The sequence below is a fragment of the Acartia tonsa genome, chromosome 4 (assembly GCF_053477335.1).
Source record: "Acartia tonsa isolate MP-2025a chromosome 4, ASM5347733v1, whole genome shotgun sequence".
Classification (NCBI taxonomy): domain Eukaryota; kingdom Metazoa; phylum Arthropoda; class Copepoda; order Calanoida; family Acartiidae; genus Acartia; species Acartia tonsa.
In genome coordinates, this window is record NC_137263.1 from 4,703,504 (window position 1) to 4,724,741 (window position 21,238).

The following is a 21,238-nucleotide window of genomic DNA, read 5'->3' on the forward strand; positions in this document are numbered from 1 at the left end:
CAATAACAAGCCATACAATTTCATTGCATTACTTATTTAATTTTGGACAAGAAATAAGATGGTTAATGTCATCTTAGCTTAATAATCTCTTAGTGACTCATCGTCGGGCTGTCAGACGGACTAATACCTACTTATATGAAAGTGACAGGATCTTTGTCTGTTGGTCGGTAACGAAGGATCTCGCTAACCGCTGAACCGATATGGTTTTCCTTTACAGGGTAGCTTTTAATAGATTCTGGGAAGGTTTATAACTATTTTGGGAAGGGTTCCACCAACCTCCGAAGAGAAATTGCAATAAAAAGAATATAACTAATCGCATCTACCGGCCGTAAAAATATTTTGGTAAACAGATAATCTTAACACAAGTTGAAAATAAAACATTTTACGTTTCCCAGAGGCTTCTAAAGGCGTAGCCGCTATCCTAAGTTATAATGTAGATGACAACTAGAATGATAAATTGTACCAAAATGTTGTCTAGAATGTTGTCTAGATTGGCATTGTTTTAAAAATAGCAACCAGAGTCTATTTTCTCTAACATGTACAAGTTTTCGTAATCAGTCTAATTGTATGTTCACTGTAGTACACTTGTAGTACAACAGATTACTTGCGAAGAATATATTATTACTTCGAAAAAAGAATGACACCATCCATACCGGCGAGCCTTAATAAATACGAAAATAGGAAAAAGTAACATCAAAAATATAAGAAGATATTTTTTTTAACATGAAAGAAACAAAAGTGTCAACACTAAGAGAACTAATACCGTGTATAGGAATAATAGTTATTTCTTTCATCGTATTTTAAACCGCTTTCCGCGGATAAAGAATGTACACGGGCTAAAAAAACTGGTTTTAATCTTATAATTGTTCATTTTTATATTCGTAGAAAGCGGTTTATAATAAGATGCTAGACATAATTTTTTCGTATGGTTGAGAACCGGTTCCTATCCATAAGGATGTAAATATTTAAAAATCAACAAAAGATTTAAGACTTGAAATGATGGAAATCTGAACGAACAAGTTTTAGAGTAGTAACGATTTAAAAATGGCAAAATTAGCGTTTCTTTGACTTTGTCAAAGCGTTTGATAAATATATTTTTAAAAATTTAATTCTAACATTGTAGACCAAAAGAGTTACTGCTCTAAGGTGGAAAACTTTACATCTCAATGTTTAAATAGCAATATGAAATAAACAAGGTTACTACTATCTGTACTCGTATCATTAAACTTTGTATTGCTGTAATTTTCAGGAAATTAACTATAAAAGCTACATGAAACACCAGGAGATAAATAAATTGTCAGGTTTATATTATGTATTATGTACGTGAACAACGAGGGTGTTGGTGCCCCCCCCCCCATTTTTAATTTTAGTTAAAAAATTAAACTGAGAAAAAAAAATTCTTTAGGGGGGAGTAATTTTTTTCTAGGGGCTAATTCTCTTGGGGTGGTGGTGGTACCCTCCCCAAAAATAGTTATAAACCTTCCCGGACCCTAGGAGAAGCTACCCTGTTAAGGAGAACCATATCGGTTCAGCGGTTAACGATATCCTTCGTTACAACCAGACAAACAAACAGACAGACAGACAGACATCGTTCTACTCTGTATAAAACTAGCGGCTTCGCCCCTAGCCTCTAGGGGCTTTGCCCCAAGAGGTTATAAAAAAAAATTAAGGTGAAATTCGTAAAAGAGCCAAGGAAAACTCCTACAAAAAAAAAAAAAAAATGGGGGGGGATTTTTTTGTTTTTGGGGGGGTTGGGGGTGTCCCACCCCCCAAGAAAATATCTTAAAACCACCACAGGACCAGTAGGTATATTCCCTGAAGAGTAGAGCCCATTCGGTTCAGCGGTTACCGAGATCTTAAGCTTCAGACGGACAGACGGACAGACAGACGGACAGACATCGTTCTACTTTGTATTATAGATATTAAAGTATAAATCTGACCAACTTGAACTAGACAGAGAACCAATTAGAAAATTAGTTTCTACAAAGGATAAAAAGGGGTAATAAATTATCATATTATAATCATTTATTACATTTTTAATATAAACTTTTACTGTGTAAAAAGAGGAATTTGAAAAGCATAATAGTTTAAAAGAGTCAAAAATGGCTATTATCTCATTTAAACAGGAAACCGGTAAAATTCTTTCTCGTATTCATTCGAATCCGGTGGATAGGAACCGGTTCTCATCCATACGAAAAAACTATGTCTAGCATCGTATTATGTCCAGCTTTCTACGAATATAGAAATGTACAATCATAAGATTAAAACTAGTTTTTTTAGCCGGTGACTTCGTCACCTCGGGGCTAAAAAAACTAGTTTTAATCTCATAATTGTACATTCTATATCCGCGGAAAGCCATTTATGATACGATGCGAGAAATAACTATTCTCATATTGTACGAGAATTATCACTTTATGTGCTTCAAATCGTTAAAAGGAAGTGTCGTATGAGCAGCTAGGTGAATATGCACTCTTCCTCAAAGGGTTAATTAATGTTCATTTGTACTTAATAAATAAAAATTATTACAAAACGTTGACAAAATATTACTTAAAACATGTACATTAAATGATCGAATTATTGTGATTTTTAATAGATATTCTGTTTTAAGTACACACCCCTCCTTAACCGAACTTTAGATTAAAAAAATTTCCCAAACATTCGGACAATTGTGCATTCAAATAGGACCTAATGGTAGTTAGAATCAGTTGAGAACAAAATCCCAACTGTTCCTTCTTGCCAGATATTGCCATTTTAAGATTTTAAGTAAAATTACACTAAATATCCTAATACAAACTTCACTCTTCTTTCAATATTTTAGTGTAATTGTAATGAAACAGCCCTAAAACAGAGTAGCTTTGCTCCTCTGGCCAACCTGACTGCCTGGAGTTCCTTACAGGAAGGGCCATATTGTGTTAACAAAAGTGAGGATTCGAACCCATTCCCAAAACTATCCAATGTGGAATAACTGTATATTATAGCATGACAACAGTAATTTGTATATTGGGCTCAGGCTATGAATGCCTCTCTGGATACCCTCTAGCTATTGTTTGTGATCAGAGCTGGATCTTTAAGTAATCTAGTGCAGCTGGTGCCACTGCCACTGCTACAGCCATAGTTGCAGCTGCTGCCACTGCCAGTTCTGCCAATAAAACATGGATTTTATGACTGTGCAATGTCGGCTATCCTAGAAATATGGATCTTAAAAATCTTTTAAGTCTCAACATTTCATATATATTTTATTAAATTATTATTTATAAAAATCTATATTTCAAGATCTATGATGGTTTCGAAATAAAAAAATTATAATTAATTATTAAAGTGGCTGTCTTTGTGGCTACATGGCAATATTAAATGACTGTAGCCACTTTTAGCTTGGCCAGCTATGGTTCATGGCTACATTTAGCCGCAGCTATGTATAGCTATTTTGATTTAAAGATCACTATTTGTTGAGCAGCTGTACATCTGGCAGAGGCAACTGCCACACTAAACAGTTTTAAAGATCCAGCTCAGCAGGGTCAGATCCTTGTTTGACTTGTAACTGGGGTTCTCCACGTTCAGGCCCCTGCGCTTGAAGTTTAGGACAGGTCTTGACTACCATCTCTGTCCTGGGGGGCAGTTTGATGTGGAACCCCTCCCCTATCCAGTTTGCGCCTCCTGAAGGCACCTTGACACCATGGAGGTTTACAACTAAAAATAGCCAATGTCCAGTTTCACCTTCTAGAGGGCCTTGGACCCTACCTTGAATGTAATGGGCAGCAACTCCATGCTACCCATATCGTGGTCATTGGTCAGCTATGAACAGGTGCTACACAACCTCCTTGACCACAGGGAATTCAGTGAGGACAAAAACTGTGGCTGGCAGTGGCCCTATGAGACTGCCTTGGCCAAACAGTTGATTGTACGGCTAGAGCGCTTCTTGCCTTTAGTCGCTGGTGGTGGGAGGGGCCCTGGGCCTTCCCCAGGCTTGGAAGCGCTGGGTTCACTTACTTAATGGGAGTGGGGGCAACCATGGCTACTCTCCCAACTGATCCATACCATCAGCTCAGGTATGTTGAACAGTAACTGTATCCCTGACTCCCTCAGACAGAACCCTCCCAGGTTCAGGGCATGGTTCAAGATGCACACCACCATGATCTCCTGGAGGGTCAAGATCAGGGTAGAACTAACTTGCATCTTGAGCAATGTATGCAGCCCACCACCTGCAGCTCTCCTTTTGTAGCAGCTGTGCTAATCTGGAATTGGCAGGGGAGCATTTCATGGCACAGGGCTCGGGCAAGGGTGTGTGAAATCACCCTGAGCTTGGAACTTGTTTGCCAGAGTCCATCATGGCATCTACCTCTATAGGTTGCTATTTCCGGTTGGGCAGCTGCACCCACAAGTGGCAGTGTTAATAGGAGTCTGAGGGCACCTCTGGGTTTTGACCTGCTCTATCCCTGGGTGCGGGTGAACAACACCCCAGAAAACATGTGGTGCAGACCTCCAAATTGCTCCACTGGGGCCTGGGGGTGAATGGTCCGGTTTCTGGTTATTATATGCCTTGCCATGGCTAGCCATCCATCACTAACTGGTGAAAATACTGAACTCATGCTGTAATATATAGCTATTCCATGTTGGTTAGTTTTAGGAATGGGTTCGAATCCCTACTTGTGTTAATACATTAAGGCACTCTCTGTTAGGAAATCCAGGCAGTCAGTTTGGCTGCAGGAGAAAAGATACTCTGTTTTGGGGCTGTTCCATTAAAATTACACTAAAAATTTCAAGAAGATTTATCTTTGTAATAGGATATTTAGTGTAATTTTACTTAAAATCTTAAAATGGCAATATCTGGCAAGAAGGAACGGCTAGGATTTTGTTCTCAACTGATTCTAACTACCATTAGGTCCTATTTGAACGCCCAATTGTCCGAATGTTTGGGAAATTTTTTTAATCTAAAGTTCGGTTAAGGAGGGGTGTGAGTACACTTAATTTCTATTGTTTATGTCCTAAACTAGTTATCGCTCAATTATCAGTTTACGTTAGGGCTAGCTAAATGGTAGATAATTGCAGTTTAAGGAAATCCGCCGCCTAATGAGCACTGTATTTAGGTATGTAAATATTAATTGTAATTATCATTATCCAAAAGATATAAGGCCCTATAGACACTCTATTAGAACTAGGGTTGGGCCGGATACTTTTTTGGCCGGATACCGGTTACCGGATATCCGGCTGATTTCAAATGTTGGATATCCGGTAACCGGCCGGAAATCCGGCAAATATCCGGTTATCCGGCCAAATTACCGGATATCCGGCCGGATAACCAGCCAAATTACCAGATATTAAAGTAGTAAAAAAAAATTTCTTCAGAAATCTTATATAAATTTACATAAAGTTAAACTTATTCAGAAAAATGTTCTTCTAGCTTCAATAATAAGAAAATTATAGCCATTTAAGATTTTAAAAAGCAGAGATTTTTGGTGTAAAGTATAAAAAATTATATAGCCGGATATCCGGCCGGATAGTTTCAATATCCGGTATCCGGCCGGATATTGGATATGGCCGGATATCCGGCCACACCGGATATCCGGCCCAACCCTAATTAGAACAGCTTTCTTTCAGTTAACTTTTGTACTTTGCCTTTTGCAATATAGTAAGGTTTAACTCTATTATGATACTCTAATAGTTAATCTATAGTTGTTATCTATTATATTATTTGTTCTTAATATGTTCTTATTTAGAATCTACCAAACTGTTTCTACCATACCGTGTACCTTGTACCCAGTGTTGCTTTAACTGGCGCCCTACTCAATACGGGTTGTGCTGACAACTAGGATTGGAGACAGGGCAAAGGTTAGCAACTAACAACAGAGTTTAGAGTCATCTCCTTCTACTTTGCCTTCTGAACCTTGTCTTGGTTATTTAATCCAGGACTAAGAGGTTAGATTGGGTCATCCTGGCGTGACACCTGTAGAGAAGCTTCGCACCTAACCTGTATGTATCTATCTTTTTCTTTATTTTAATAAATCTGTACAACTTCAATATTTGTTTTATTTTGGCAGTATAAATGGTTTTGGTTTTTAACTAAATAGGTATTTAATAGGCCGGCTATTGATTCCGCTCGCCCAACAGGAAGCTATCCTTTTAAAAATGTTTTTAAATGCAAAGCTTTTCTATAAATAAATTAGGCTCGAGCCTTACGTACGTCCATTACGTTGATTTTTAACATTTTTATCAATATATCTTTATATGATTTAATTTATCTGATTTTTAGAATACTAACACCTAGGACAACACAGTACAATGTTATAAACGAAGCATCCCTATAATCAAGCCCTAAAAATGTAAGTCATTAAACATTATCCTGTAGTTTTTCATCAAATTCACTCACAATTTTGTGATATTCAGTTCTGACAGTCTACAAGTTGATGTTCGTTTGTCCTACCGTTTCAGATCTTCGCTTTTATGGATCTTTTATGGATTTTCTATAAAAAAAAAATATGTATCCTAACCTGTCTGAGGTAGACAAAAACACAGAAGAGAACGAAGAAGATGATGCCGAGGATGATGGTGAATGCCAGCCAAGTGTCCCGCAAGCACAGCAGATCATTCAGGTAGTCAGGGGTCAGGTTTACCTAGATCATATAATTCTTCAATAAATGTTAGAATAAATTATTGGTTTAAAAGACTGATCACTACAAGTACTGAACCAAATAATCGATTTTTTTTATAAAGTATCCAATCCACAAGCACAGCAGATCATTCAGGTATCCGGGGTCAGGTTTACCTGGATTATACAATTCTTCAACAAAGGTTATTGATTGATTAGCCAGAGTTTCTTAGGGTTTGGACTTGGAACTAAGTAGTCAGTATAAACAAGTTTCCGGTATGGCTTCGAAACCGATTAATATCCGCTAGACAAAAACCGGTTCTCAGTCATACTGAAAATTATATATAGCATCGTATTACAGACAATATTCCACGAATATTTAAACAAGTCATAGAATTAAAACCAGTTTTGTGAGACCAGGGCTACCAATATCCGCGGAAAGCTGTCTATAATACGATGCGATAAATAACCAGTATGATATGTGCCAATATTTTTTACAGAGACCATGGGGGATAAGACACTAGAGTTAAATTGATATAAATCCCAAACGATAAACTAAATTACACAATTTGTGTATTGAAATTATTGGTTGAAAAGCTTTGACACTGCTAGTTTGAACCAACCAATCAGATTTGAATAAGTGCCCAGCGAAAGAGAAGGCGTTGTGATAAAACTTTTGGTAACATAAAAATTTTCAGTCTATTTGTCTAACCCTCCCTGGTATTTTCAGGTAAATTATCCTTTTAAAAATAGAGATATTCATAAAGTTGCCAATATTGGCGTTTTAATGAAAAAAAGTATGAAAAACGTAATATACAAAAGATTCAGTTAGTAAAAAGTAAACAAAGAAATGTCTCTCTGTTTCTAAACCAAACACATTATATTTTCATAACAAGATGAAAAAATAGAATCCTTTTCTTATTTTTCTCCAGCAGGTTGCTTTCAGGGATCTTAAGGGATAAGACAATGGACGATAAATTGATGTACATCCCCTATAATGATTTCTTCTTCTGTATATTACAATAAGTGGTTGAAACAGTTGAACACTTCACTTAATGCAACAACCAATCAAAATTCAATAAAAGTTTCCTAAGTTTTGAAGCAAACGAATAAGAAAACGTTATTATAAAACTTTGTGGACAAGTGTAACATACAGCCCAATGTCCCCTCCCTCCCTGTTCTGTCATACTTTATAAAAACAAGTTTACCCAAATCTTATGTAAAGATAATGTTTTTATTAAAATGAAATCCCTCGACATTTTCAGAAGTATCAGGGATCTAAAGGGATAAGACAATGGCCGATGAATTGATGTACCTCCCCACCAAAAATACCATTTCTGTAGATTACAATTAGTGGTTAAAACGTATGGTCATTAAACTTAATGAACCAACCAAAACCAATCAAAGTTCAGCAAAAGTCCCCAAAATTGTGAAGCCAAGGAATAGGAAAATGTTTCTATAAAAATTTGGGGACTAGTGTAATAAACACCCCAATGACTCCCCCCCCCCCTGAAAAATATCATCTTTTAAAAATTTGCATATAAAATAAAATTGTAATGATATAATCTTTATAGCTTCTTTTTATGATGAACATTTATAGATATAAAGAAAAAGTAAAAGAGATATATTCAGGGTTTATAGTCAGGGATCTTAAGGGATAAGACAATGGCCGATAAATTGATGTACTGTACATCCCCAATGATGATACGAAAAATTACCCATACTGTAGATTATAATTATTGGTTGAAAGTTAATGTTTGAGCAAAATTTAATTTAGTCCCCAAAGTTGTTGAACCAACTAATAAGAAAACGTTACTTTGAGGGCCAGTATATTTGACAGCCCAATGTCCCATCCCTTCCTGGTTTACAGTATCATTACTTCATTTTATCATGATTCATTTCATATCATATAAAAAAATATATGACCTGAGATTTAATATAGAGAAAGATGCAATAAACGCAGGGAGTAAGGGAGGGGATAATGGATCGAATATTCAATTTTTAGGAGTCTCAGACTTTGGGTACTGGCTTAAAGGGAATGTGCAAGAATTTAGCAGTTTCTGACTGAGTTTGAATACTAGCGCATGAAATGCCACTACTCGTTGTGTTTGTTTTGAATATTGCAGACGGGAAGAAGGGAAGTAGGGGCAAGAGAAATAACTACTCGTTGTGTTAGTTTTGAACGTAGCAGACGGGGAGAAAGGAGGTGGGGGCAAGGGGCAAGGGAAATAAACATAATAAAAAGGGGCAGTCATATTCTTGCCCAGCCAGCTAGCAGCTGGCCGGGTCCAATAGTCTTGTAATATAAAAATCACACCATTAAACCTCAATATATTTCATCAAAAACAAGCTGTGATTTCACTTTACATGACGCTATGGAAATCTATTATTTAATTAACAATCCCTTTATAATTTCCTCCAAATTTAATGGATTAATCTGGATTTCATGGCCTTTCTTTGATAACTCTTATATTGAATTAATTTCCCATTGTCCCCTCCCTTACTCCCTGCAATAAACGAGAGAGAAACAAGGACAATTCTGTTTTCGAGTTGTAGATAATAGTTATTTATTGCATGGTATTATAGACACCTTTCTGTGGATATCTAAATGAAAAATTGTAACATTAAAACTAGTTTAGTTAGTCGTGAGGGCCAATGCAAAATGCAAACAAAACGTGTAAAATGCTCTTCCTGTTTCTCATCATGAATTGCATCTTTTACCTAATTTGATTATTATTAAATTTAAATGTATTGACCTAAATAAAAGTTTTTTTTACAGACACTATAGTGATATATGAGACATGTTTAATTTCCAATTTTAGATGAGGCTTAGGTGATGCACTAATATGAGTAAACTTTCATAGTTTTCCACTCATAAAAATATTACCTACATGGTGCATATTTTATCATGTTTTTACTGTCTGTTACCTAGTCGCTTTCTATTATTTAATGTTTTATTACTACTAGAGGCTACGCCCCTTGAGAGGGGTGAATGATAGCAACACTGCTTTAATATTTTTAAACTGGAAAAAGTCTTAATAAAGAATAAACAATAATAGACTACCACAACTAAAGTTTTATTTTACCTATACATTGGATAATTAACTAATCATTAAAATATGCATATTATTTCCTTGCTTTTTCATATCTTGATAAATTTACAATGCTTTTGTGAAAAAAAATGTATTTTAGATTAATTTCTACTGTAAAAGAATGACTTCCAACAACACATCCGTGTTTGACAATGCCAAATATACAGGGAGGGAGGGGATATTGGGGCTGTTTATTACACTAGTCCCCAAAGTTTTTATATTAATTTATCTTATTTGTTTGCTTGACAGCTTTGGGGACTTTTGAATTGGTTGGTTTATTATGTTGAGTTCCAATCGTTTTGACAACTAAATGTAATCTTCAGAAGAGGTAATTTTGTGTATCATCATTGTACATCAATTTATCGGCTACTGTCTTATCCCAGGGAGTAAGGGAGGGGACAATGGGCAATTAATTCAATATAAGAGTTATCAAAGAAAGGGCATGAAATCCAGTTTAATCCAATAAATTTGTAGGAAATTATAAAGGGATTGTTAATTGAATAATAGATTTCCATAGCGTCATGTAAAGTGAAATCACAACTTGTTTTTGATGAAATATATTGAGGTTTTTTGGTCTGATTTTTATATTAAAAGATTATTGGACCCGGCCAGCTGCTAGCAAGAATATGACTGCCCCTTTTTATTCTGTTTATTTCCCTTGCCCCATGCCCCCACCTCCCTTCTCCCCGTCTGCTACATTCCAAACTAACACAACGAGTGTTTATTTCCCTTGTCCCCACTTCCCTTATCCCTTCTCCCCGTCTGCAATATTCAAAACATACATAACGAGTAGCGGCATTTCATGCGCAAGTCCCCAAACTCAGTCAGAAACTGCTAAATTCTTGCACATTCCCTTTAAGCCAGTCCCCAAAGTCTGAGACTCCTAAAAATTGAATATTCGATCCATTGTCCCCTCCCTTACTCCCTGGTTTTATCCCCTTAGATTCCTGATAACAATTAAGTAAGATTTACTAATGGATAAATGAAATGAGATCTCAGGACATTGTGAAGTAAAACCTGTCAGTCAATTAGAGTTCCTATGCACTACAAACTTTTTTACTGATGTGGCACACACACACCTACACATACACACACACACACACTTACTCACACGTGCACACACACACACACACCCACACACTAAATGAAAGATGAAACTTTGTTACTAGTGTGGTTTACACACACAGATTCATTTAGCTTTGCCAACCAAGGAGAGGAACGGGGTTTAGTACAATCAAATATTAGAATAAGACAGTCAACTTAAATCAAGTTAAAGGGACTGTGCACGGAAAAATTTCTCATCTGATTATCAAACCTAAGTATCATCTCATTCATAATATATCAAAGATAAGGCAAAACGGGCTTTAAAGGACTTAAAAACGGATTTTTCCGCCGATTTTTACTAAAGTTAGGATTGAAAGAATTTTTTCCCGTATTATATAAATGTGCAGTCAATTATTTTCCTTTTCTTCTATGGCTAATACTTAACATTTTTTACATTTAAACGTTAAGCCTTTTTTAACATAAACCAATGTACAATGTATAGTTACTAAGAAATTTTCGGATTTGAATATTAACTTTATAAAAAATCATCCGTTAATTTTATTTCACAAGAATTCTGTAAGATTTTTAAAAGCGAAGCTTTTCTATAATTAGGGTAGTTCCGTACGTCCGTCCGAGATAGTTAGCTTTTATTCGTTAATTTAGGCATGTTAGAATTGTCCTATCGATTTCAAACTTTGCATGGTGATTCCTGTAGTAGTTAGGTACGATTTAGAAAGCGTAGCAACTCTATAATCGTTACCAGAATGTCCGTGCGTCCATTTTAAACATATTGATTTTTTTACTTTTTTAATAACAATTTTTTATGTGATAAAATCATCCGATTGATCTGATTTTTTGATTACTGATTCCTATTACTATAAGGTACAATATTATGAGCGAAGCATCTCTATAATCAAGTATTAAAAATGTCAGTATGTCCTTAAACAGAATTCTGTATTTAAGAAGTTTTGCAACAAATTTACGTATAATTTTGTCAAACCTTAATTTTCATATTTTGTATATTCAGTTCTGACACTCAACACAAGTTAATGTTCGTCTGTCATATAGTTTCAGAGCTTCGCTTTTATGGATGTTGTCATCCTTGTTTTGTTTAAGATTCTATTTTATGTTCAATTATCACCTTGCTTTTCTATAGTCCAAAAATTCATAGAAATTAAAAATTGACTAGGGTAATAGTATTTTTGAGAAACTAATGGATGGTAGAATAAACGTAGATATCATGTTAAGGGAAAATTTTCGTCAATTTAGGTGGCTATTTTCACTGTTAGTTCGTTTATCAAGAAGAAGGGGTGGGGGAAGATCGTTATTTAAGCCGGCTACAAGGTTCAATTTATTAGAGAACACGAGTCTGGTGTAACATGATCCAAGTAATAATAAATCCATTAAATAAATCAACTCAATTTTTAGCCCTGCCTAGGTGTATATTTTAAGATTTTAGTACGATTTCTTTAGTAGAAATTAACAGGAAAAGCATGAAGAAGTTAATAATTTGAAGTGAATCTAAAATATATTTACCTCAAGAATATTTTTCAAATTTTCATCGCTTGGAGAAATCCATATGAAGTATAACCTAAAAATATAATAATTAACTTGGATATGTATTTATCTAAGAAAATCATAAGCTTAATTAACCTGAACATACCAAGCCGAACAAACGGCAGAAAAAAAACGAATTGTTCGCTAAGTGCTGAACATGGTAAATGCTAAAGGGGAAAACAATTTATTGACTTTCATAATTTCAATATAAACATACTAGAAATGCCTGGATGTACCATCCAGGTTTAGATAAATTAGTGAAAATTATTGTTTCCTTCTGTTATAATACATTATTGATATTGCATCTTTTAGTTATTCTTTCATAGCTTAGTGGTATGATATGAGAGAATGGGGTATGAAGATCAGTGGTTCAATTCTTGTTGTCAAGATAAACATTTTTTATTTCCTTTAAAAAAAATTGAATTTTTTATTAAATAAATAAAATAAAACTAAAACTAATTTTGAAAAGTCACTTAAAATCTTTAAAAAAGCAATTTAAAAAAAAATGTTGCCAAGCCTCGAACCGGCTTCCTTGGCCCTAAATATTCTAAAGAATATTTATTTTTATGACATTGTAAACAATATCGGTAATTAATAAAATAAAACTAATTTTGAAGTCCCTTAATATCTTTAAAAAGGTAATTAAAAAAAAATTATCGCCAAGCCTCGAACCGACTTCCATGGCCCTAAATATTTTAAAGAATACTTTATATGAATTGTTTAAATTAATGGTTTTATTAAAGCTTTCCTCTTTAGCTCAGTGGATAAGTTTTATTGTTAATATTTTATCCAAGCAGTCTGAAGCACCTAAGATCGAAACCACCTCGGGTATTTAAAAAATATTTTTATCTTTATAGAGAGAGAGAAAGAGAAAGAAAGATATTGTTGTGTGGAGGGGGGAGGGGGGGGGGTAATTTTTTCCCAGAACGATTTCTCTTGGGTGGGTGGTGTTACCCTCTTCCAAAATAGTTAGAAACCTTCCCAGAACCTATGATAAGCTACCCTGTAAAGGAGAACCATATGGGTTCAGGGGTTAGTGAGATCCTTTGTCACAAACAAACAGACAGACAAATAAACATTCTGTTACTTTATTATATGGATGATAGCTTTAATAGTTTATTATACATGCGGGCAATGGAACTGGAATTCTTGATAAGTTACGTGGGGGGTTTTGAACCGGCGACCTATAAGCTTTAAGGGATACTTAATATTATAGGAGGAAAGAGAGAGAGAGAGAGAGAGAGAGAGAGAGAGAGAGAGAGAGAGAGAGAGAGAGAGAGAGAGAGAGAGAGAGAGAGAGAGAGAGAGAGAGAGAGAGAGAGAGAGAGAGAGAGAGAGAGAGAGAGAGAGAGAGAGAGAGAGAGAGAGAGAGAGAAAGAGAGAGAGAGAAAGAAAGAGAGAGAGAGAGAGAGAGAGAAAGAAAGAGAGAGAGAGAGAGAGAGAGAGAGAGAGAGAGAGAGAGAGAGAAATTCGTAGGTTGCGTAATTTTCAATCATCAGCGACCGTTTAAACGGATATAAAAATCAAAATTTTATAAAGTAACAGGATATTTGTCTGTGTGTTTGTATGTTTGGAGGGTAGGGCGAGTAATATAATAGTTATTTAAAGCATCGTATTATTAACTATTATTATATAACACTGGCTTTAATCTGAAATGATTGTGCATTTTTATATTCATAGAAAACTGGATATAATAAGATGTTAAATATATTTTTCAGTCTGTTATGTTAAACAAAAAAAAAATTTGAAAATTAATGTCCCTGCCTGGAATCGATCTTGGAAAACCATGACCTTAGCCTTACACCGTACCCCTGTGCCACAAAAGCTGCATTAATAACAAACAAAAATTTGTCATATTTTTACAACCCAAAACAAAATTAATAATAAGGATTAATCAACCCTTCTTTTTCTTCCATTGTTCTTTCCTTGAACTTTCCTTGAATATTAATATTTTTCTTCCATTGTCTTTTACCCTACTATTAATCTTTTTCTTCCATTTTCCAATCCCCGACTATTAATCTCTGAATATTATAAGAGGGGATAAAAATTGAAATTATTATAATAGCTAAAACTATTACGCCGATATTAAATTACACCAAATTTTTGTTGTATACTATAAGACATAATTTTTTTATACATTTTCTAATTTTATGTACGATTCTTGGTGTTCTCCATAGCTCAGTGGGAAAGTGGTGGTGTCTGGTTATCATGATCGGGCGTTCAATTCCCGGATTTGATTTTTTTTTTCAGTTCGTTTCCTTGTCTACCTTACGAAAAACAAATTTAAAAAAATAGCTTTTTGATATTTTAAGTGACTGTTATTACAATGTAAATAAGTAAACTTTTACCAAATATTACTTATTATATCAGAGAGTGAAAATGATATTTAGTGTTTGGGTAGTTTCGAACTGACAACCTTCCGACTTGATCGAACAAAAAAATATTTGAATTAGTCTTAGTTAAAGATTATCACGAAACCTCCGTACCTAAAAATTTGTATTTTGTAGATTTGTAATTTTTTTTTTTAATTTGATTCTTTAGGTTATATTTAGCTTTTTTTTTGTTCAAAAACTTGTCTAAATTTTTTAATCTTCAAAATACATATACCCCAATTATCAATAAACCTCGATACTCAAAGAGAGTATATCACGAAACCTCCGTACCTAAAAATTTGTATCTGGAGGTTTCGTGAATAAAACTTCGAGGTTTTGTGAATCATACTATTTTTACTACCTTATCTATTTTACTTCCAATCTTTGAAGTTGCATATAGCTTATATATAGAATGTGTGACTTCTTATCTGGCTAACCCAGGTTCGAATCCCGTCCGAGAGGGCCACCGATTTTGTAAATGTTAAAAATTGGAAGATTTCATTAAATAAAAGTTGTCGCAAATATAGGTATTAAATAAAAATTTTTTGGGGGGGCCATTGTTTTATTGAATACTAAGGTTATCTCCAAGATCAGGCGAAATTATGAAATATTTTTCACGTATGGTTTCGTAACCGATTATTAATCGCTCGTTTAGAACCGGCTCTCAACCATACTGAAAATCATGTATAGCATCTTAATATAGACAATTTCCACGAATATTGAAATAAAGATTACAAAACTGGTTTAAATCTTATAATGTTTTCATTTTAATATCTGCGGAAATCTGTCTATAATACGATGCGGTAAATAACTATTACGAATTATTCAGTTTTTGGTTACAGTTGACTTTATTCCATTTTTTTTATAAGGCATTGCTTGGATTGGACCCAATCGTCCAGAGAAATTTCAACAATCTATCTATCTGTGAACATGACTAAGCTGAGTCTTGTTATAATTAAATTTAATTTTAATTTTCAAATTCTAAAGAAGATGAAAATTTAATTAGGTTTGGTGCTCTCTAAATTAATCAGGGCGACAAAACTTGCACACAATATTTTACATTATTACAATAGCAGGGGTGTATATTCTGTATGGGATCCCCTGTTAAAATGAAAAAAATGTACGGGGGATAAAAAAATGTACTGAAACATCAGTTGATACTATAGTACATAATTTTTTGGAAATATTAAAAAAATTAGCAAAATTCTATTCGTCCTTGGAGAGATAGGAAAGGGATAGTTTCACGAAGTGCATTTAAAAAAAAATAGTGAACTGTAAGTTTTTTCTATTTTAAATAACGTAGTAGTGCATAATATAAAGTTATTGATTAAAATTAAGAGATTTTACCAGGGATTTTACTTAAAAAATGAGTTTTTCATTTTTATTTTCAACTTCGTTGCGTGTTATATATGGCAAAAACTTTTTTGTCATAAATACAACTTTAGGTAGCATTTACTAGTTAATAGAACTTTAAACTTTTTATACAACAAAATACACATAACAACAAAGAATGACCAATAAAATATTCAGCATGGTACTTAGAGTAGTGATCTTTTTATATGTCTTAGTAGAATATATTAGGCATTTGATAGATATGATTGTGATAAAGAATTTTAACATTGACCTGACCAAACTTTTTTTATTTGACAATATCTAAAAGAGTTAGTGATTTGCAACATAAATTACATGAGAATGGTCTTTTTATATATATATATGTTGTATGGATAGTTGGTATTTCTGCGTGAGATAATGTGTATATTGTAAGTAAACCGGATGGTTTTCTTTATTTTTTAAAAAGAATCTATAGAAAACCTGTTTTATAGTGAACCGGACGTTAATTTTTATGTTTTTTAAGTAACTTGTCCCAAGGGGAACCCCTGTTCAATTTTTTTATAACTCTTGTGAAATATGTGGGAAAAGATGATCTAAAATTGGTGTTTTGGCTATTCATATTTGGAAAAAAATAGACCATTCTCATGTAATTTATGTGGCAAATCTCTTTAACTTTTTTCGATATTGTCAAATAAAAAAAGTTTGGTCTGGTCAATGTTAAAAATTCTTTAACATATAATCATATCTATCCAATGCCTAATATATTCTACTAAGACATATAAAAGTTCACTACTCTAAGTACCTTAACTCTTTAAATACATTCATAGAACTATCCCTTTTGTTTTTTTTCTATGGGGGAAGAGGGTCTTTATAAATAATCTTGTGCAGAATATACACCCCTGAGCCAAAATATTTTACATAAGCTTTAACATGTAAACAAGAACAATCACTTCCAAAGGTGACAAGGAATTTATATAAAAAGTAAGAAAAGATAATCAAAAACAGATACTTTGCTACTTTTGATTTGGAAACAATAAACAGACGATTGTATTTTACTTAAGCTGGACGTGGACCATACATATTCAGTATATGATGATAGTATTTTACGTAAGCTTGACATATCGAGTATATAATAATGGAAGAGTAGTTTTTTTAAAGTAAAAACCTGTAACAGGATAATTAAAGAGCAGCTTCGCTATTAATATAAAAAAAACCTGTAAGCACAATAACCCAGAAGGCCGCCTGTTCCAAAGAATATCACACTTATACTCAGCCAAACCATTAGACCTAAAAAAATATATTATCAAGGATTATTTTCATACCCAAGAGGGCGATTCCAACAACCCATAAGAAATATCGCCTCGACAAAAAAATATCTTTTTAATATTAAAAATCAAAAGTTTTGTTTGTCCTTTAAGATCTCGTTAACCATTAAATAAATCAAGTTCTTCATTTATTTACATAGGTCCAGGGATAGTATTAAGCTATTTTACCACCTTCCCTCCTCTAAATACTAGAAGCGCAGCCGCTAGTAATTTCAATATACTCTTCATGTATATAATAATAAGTCTACAATCTACATACATACACACGTTGTTTTAATTAAACAAGGATTAAATGGCGACGGTGCGTGAATATTTACTCAAATTTTATATATTAGAGAACGCGCCCCAAGCCTCCGTTCGAATAAAGAGTTAAACTTAAACTAAAAACCGTAGTTATATAAATAACAAATTTTATGATTGAAACGTTCTTAAAAGTAGAACCAAGATGGTCTAGGGGTTGGCAAGGTCCTAAGGGACAAAAAAGACAAAGGAAAATTCAAAATATATGGACTGACATAAATAAAAGAAAAATTCATAAAATTATCTGTATTGAAAATTCCAGGAGGAGGGGAACAATGGGCTGTTTATTACACTATTCCCCTAAGTATTTTTTTTAACAACCTTGGGGACATTTATTGAATTTTGAATGGTTGGTTCATTTAGTCGAGTGTGCAAACGTTTTAAATACTAATTGTAATCTACAGAAGGGTTAATTTTGTGTTTCATCATTGGGAATGTACATCAATTTATCGACCATTGTCTTATCCCTTAAGATTCTTAGAAATTTCGCTTAAGATGGGTAAATTATAAATATTGAAAGTTAATTGAATAGCTTGCAAATTCTGTGTGAAATCTTTGCAAAATTTGAAGAATGTCACAATGCATATGCATGAGATTGAATAATCTTATATTTTCCGATTAGATGAACTATATAACCTAAACCCTTGGTTTCAAACCATTGTTTCTTAAATCAAACCTGAAAGAAATACGCAGCTTAAACTGGAGAGAGACTGCCAAAAGTAGACCCACTACCCCAAATTTGAAGCCTTCATCTTCAATGACAAAAAAGTTATAGGCATTTTAGAATGAAATTTTTCCAGCACTTATGATAGAAATTTAATTATTAAATTATGTCATCTAGAATCAAAACTATGAGCTCATTTTTGGCACAAAGTTAAAATACCAGTAACTGATTACATTTTTACAGTAAAATTACCCCTTTCATAGACAAAATTTCTCAAAAATTCAGTATTGGGTCTACTTGTGGCAGTCTTTCAGCAGTTTTTTTTCTCAGTTTTTCATGAAGGCTTCCTTTAACCTTACATTTAATCTTATAACATTTAATTGAAGACAATACCTGCAAGGAAGCGCATGAGAACAATCCATATGAAAGACAGGATGCAGGCCCCGATGAGACCCAGCCCAATCATCCACCAGGTTTCTGCCAGGTCAGAGAACACTCTCTCCCCGACCTCACGGATGTTCAGGTAAGCGGTCAACCGGAACAAGGCTTTGTCTAGCGTGTCCTACAAATAAGAATTCTTAAATAAGTTTTCAATGGGAATTACAGAAATAGAAAAAATGAAAATTGATAATATAGAAAAATATAATCATAAGCTAGAATAATAAAGCACTTTCTTCGAAGTATAATTCAGATTATTACTATAAAAAAGAGAAGAATTATTTATTGCATCGTATTATAGAAAGCTTTCCGCGGATATTAAAAGTAAAAATTATAAAATCAAAACCAATTTTGTTAGCCCCGAGTAGCCGAAGGAGCGGGCTAACAAAACTGGTATTAATTTCATGATTTTTATTTTTATATTCGTGGAAAATTGTCCGTAATACGATGCTGAACATGAAGAGGTTCTAATCCAGCGGATATTAATCGGCTTCGAAGGTATATTGAAAAAAAAAGGCTAAACACTTTATTTGGCAATTTATCTTGTCCATGTTTTATTGGTTGTTGCTTCTCGTGGGATAAAAGAATGATTTGTAAGAAAAAAGGAAATACAAGAACATATGAAGGATTATACTTCTGTAATTTAAACATTCAAACCAGTGTGGTGTGTGCATTCATTTGCCAGATGGGTATCAGGGTGTTATTACCACCCTACACCTAAACGTCATTGAATGAAACACTGGAGTAAAATAGTTATTTATCACGTCGTATTATAGACAGCTTTCAGTAAATAATCAAATGAAAATTATAAGATTACAACCAGTTTTGTTGGACTCGAGGGGCCGAAGGCCAGGGTTACCAAAACTTGTAATAAATTTATGATTTTTATTCTCATATTGGTGGAAAATTGTCTCTAATATGACACTATACATGGTATTTACTTGAGATTAAAATAGACGTCAATCTGCACAACATACAGATAAACATACTTGATTAGTATCTCTGAAAGTGAGAAGAAAGCAGGGATCTAAAGGAATAAGACAATAGCCGATAAATTGATGTACATCCTCAATGATGATACACAAAATAATCTCTTGTGTAGATTACAATTTGTGGTTCAAAGGTTTGGACACTAAACTTATTAAACCAACCAATAATAATTTATTAAAAGTCCACAATTTTTTTAGGCCAACTAATAAGAAAAATATATTACAATACTTTAGGGACTATTATAACAAACAACCCAATGTCCCCTCCCTCCCTGTAAGAAAGGATGATTTGAAGAGAGGTGAATGTATTTGTCCCCTGTGTCCCCTCCCTCCCTGACAGAAAGGATGATTTGAAGAGAGGTGAATGTATTTGTCCCCTGTGTCTCCTCCCTCCCTGTAAGAAAGGATGATTTGAAGAGAGGTGAATGTATTTGTCCCCTGTGTCCCCTCCCTCCCTGTAAGAAAGAATGATTTGAAGAGAGGTGAATGTATTTGTCCCCTGTGTCCCCTCCCTCCCTGGAAAAAAGGATGATTTGAAGAGAGGTGAATGTATTTGTCCCCTGTGTCCCCTCCCTCCCTGTAAGAAAGGATGATTTAAAGAGAGGTGAATGTATTTGTCCCCTGTGTCCCCTCCCTCCCTGTAAGAAAGGATGATTTGAAGAGAGGTGAATGTATTTGTCCCCTCCCTCCATGTAAGAAAGGATGATTTGAAGAGAGGTGAATGTATTTGTCCCCTGTGTCCCCTCCCTCCCTGGAAGAAAGGATGATTTAAAGAGAGGTGAATGTATTTGTCCCCTGTGTCCCCTCCCTCCCTGTAAGAAAGGATGATTTGAAGAGAGGTGAATGTATTTGTCCCCTGTGTACCCTCCCTCCCTGTAAGAAAGGATGATTTGAAGAGAGGTGAATGTATTTGTCCCCTGTGTTCCCTCCCTCCCTGAAATAAAGGATGATTTGAAGAGAGGTGAATGTATTTGTCCCCTGTGTCTCCTCCCTCCCTGTAAGAAAGGATGATTTGAAGAGAGGTGAATGTATTTGTCCCCTGTGGCCATTCACAAAACCGTCTCATCTCAAAATTACACGAATATCTGTATTCTTACTTTTTAAGCAACAAACATTCAATATTTGTAGCTTTTTAAAGATGACTATTGTACGATTGTATTAATAAAATAATGCTATCGCTTAATTAAATGCTTCACAAAAGTGAAAAAGACACAAATTACAACAGTTAAATACTTCACTACATCAATTGTAAGATATTTTAGTTGGCCAATAATCAGAATGATAAGAAAAAATGCAATAAAAAATAATATTGTTTTTCATTCAATATCTCAAAAAGGTTTAGTAGACACCAATTTAAATAGTCTTAATAATATATTTCATTGTATTTTAATGTTTTTGTCTAAAAGGTATTTAAGGGGTGGGGGGGGGGTAATGCAACCATCGCGTAATCAGTGAGCAAATGGCACTTAGAATTCGAATTTCCATCTGAAATTTTGCATGAGTGATCCTTGGTAGGTCTATTTTCCCTAAATCGAACAAAAA

General features: G+C 34.1%; 1 protein-coding gene and 1 long non-coding RNA gene across 10 annotated transcripts in view; one reads left to right on the forward strand and one right to left on the reverse strand.

Annotated features, from left to right (window-relative positions):
• LOC145315749 (choline transporter-like protein 2) overlaps positions 1-21,238 on the reverse strand; it is a 91,624-nt gene that overhangs the window by 25,146 nt on the left and 45,240 nt on the right. For all 9 annotated transcript variants that reach the window (XM_080155794.1, XM_080155795.1, XM_080155796.1 and 6 more), the window contains 4 exons: positions 18,663-18,831; positions 17,195-17,267; positions 12,256-12,310; positions 6,486-6,608 (listed from right to left, as the gene is read on the reverse strand). In XM_080155794.1, coding sequence (XP_080011920.1) covers positions 6,486-6,608; positions 12,256-12,310; positions 17,195-17,267; positions 18,663-18,831 — 420 coding nt within the window. The remainder of the gene's footprint in view (positions 1-6,485; positions 6,609-12,255; positions 12,311-17,194; positions 17,268-18,662; positions 18,832-21,238) is intronic.
• LOC145318193 (uncharacterized) lies at positions 5,042-6,015 on the forward strand. The gene is made up of 2 exons (XR_013879248.1): positions 5,042-5,084; positions 5,715-6,015. It is a non-coding gene; the product is annotated as an uncharacterized LOC145318193 (long non-coding RNA).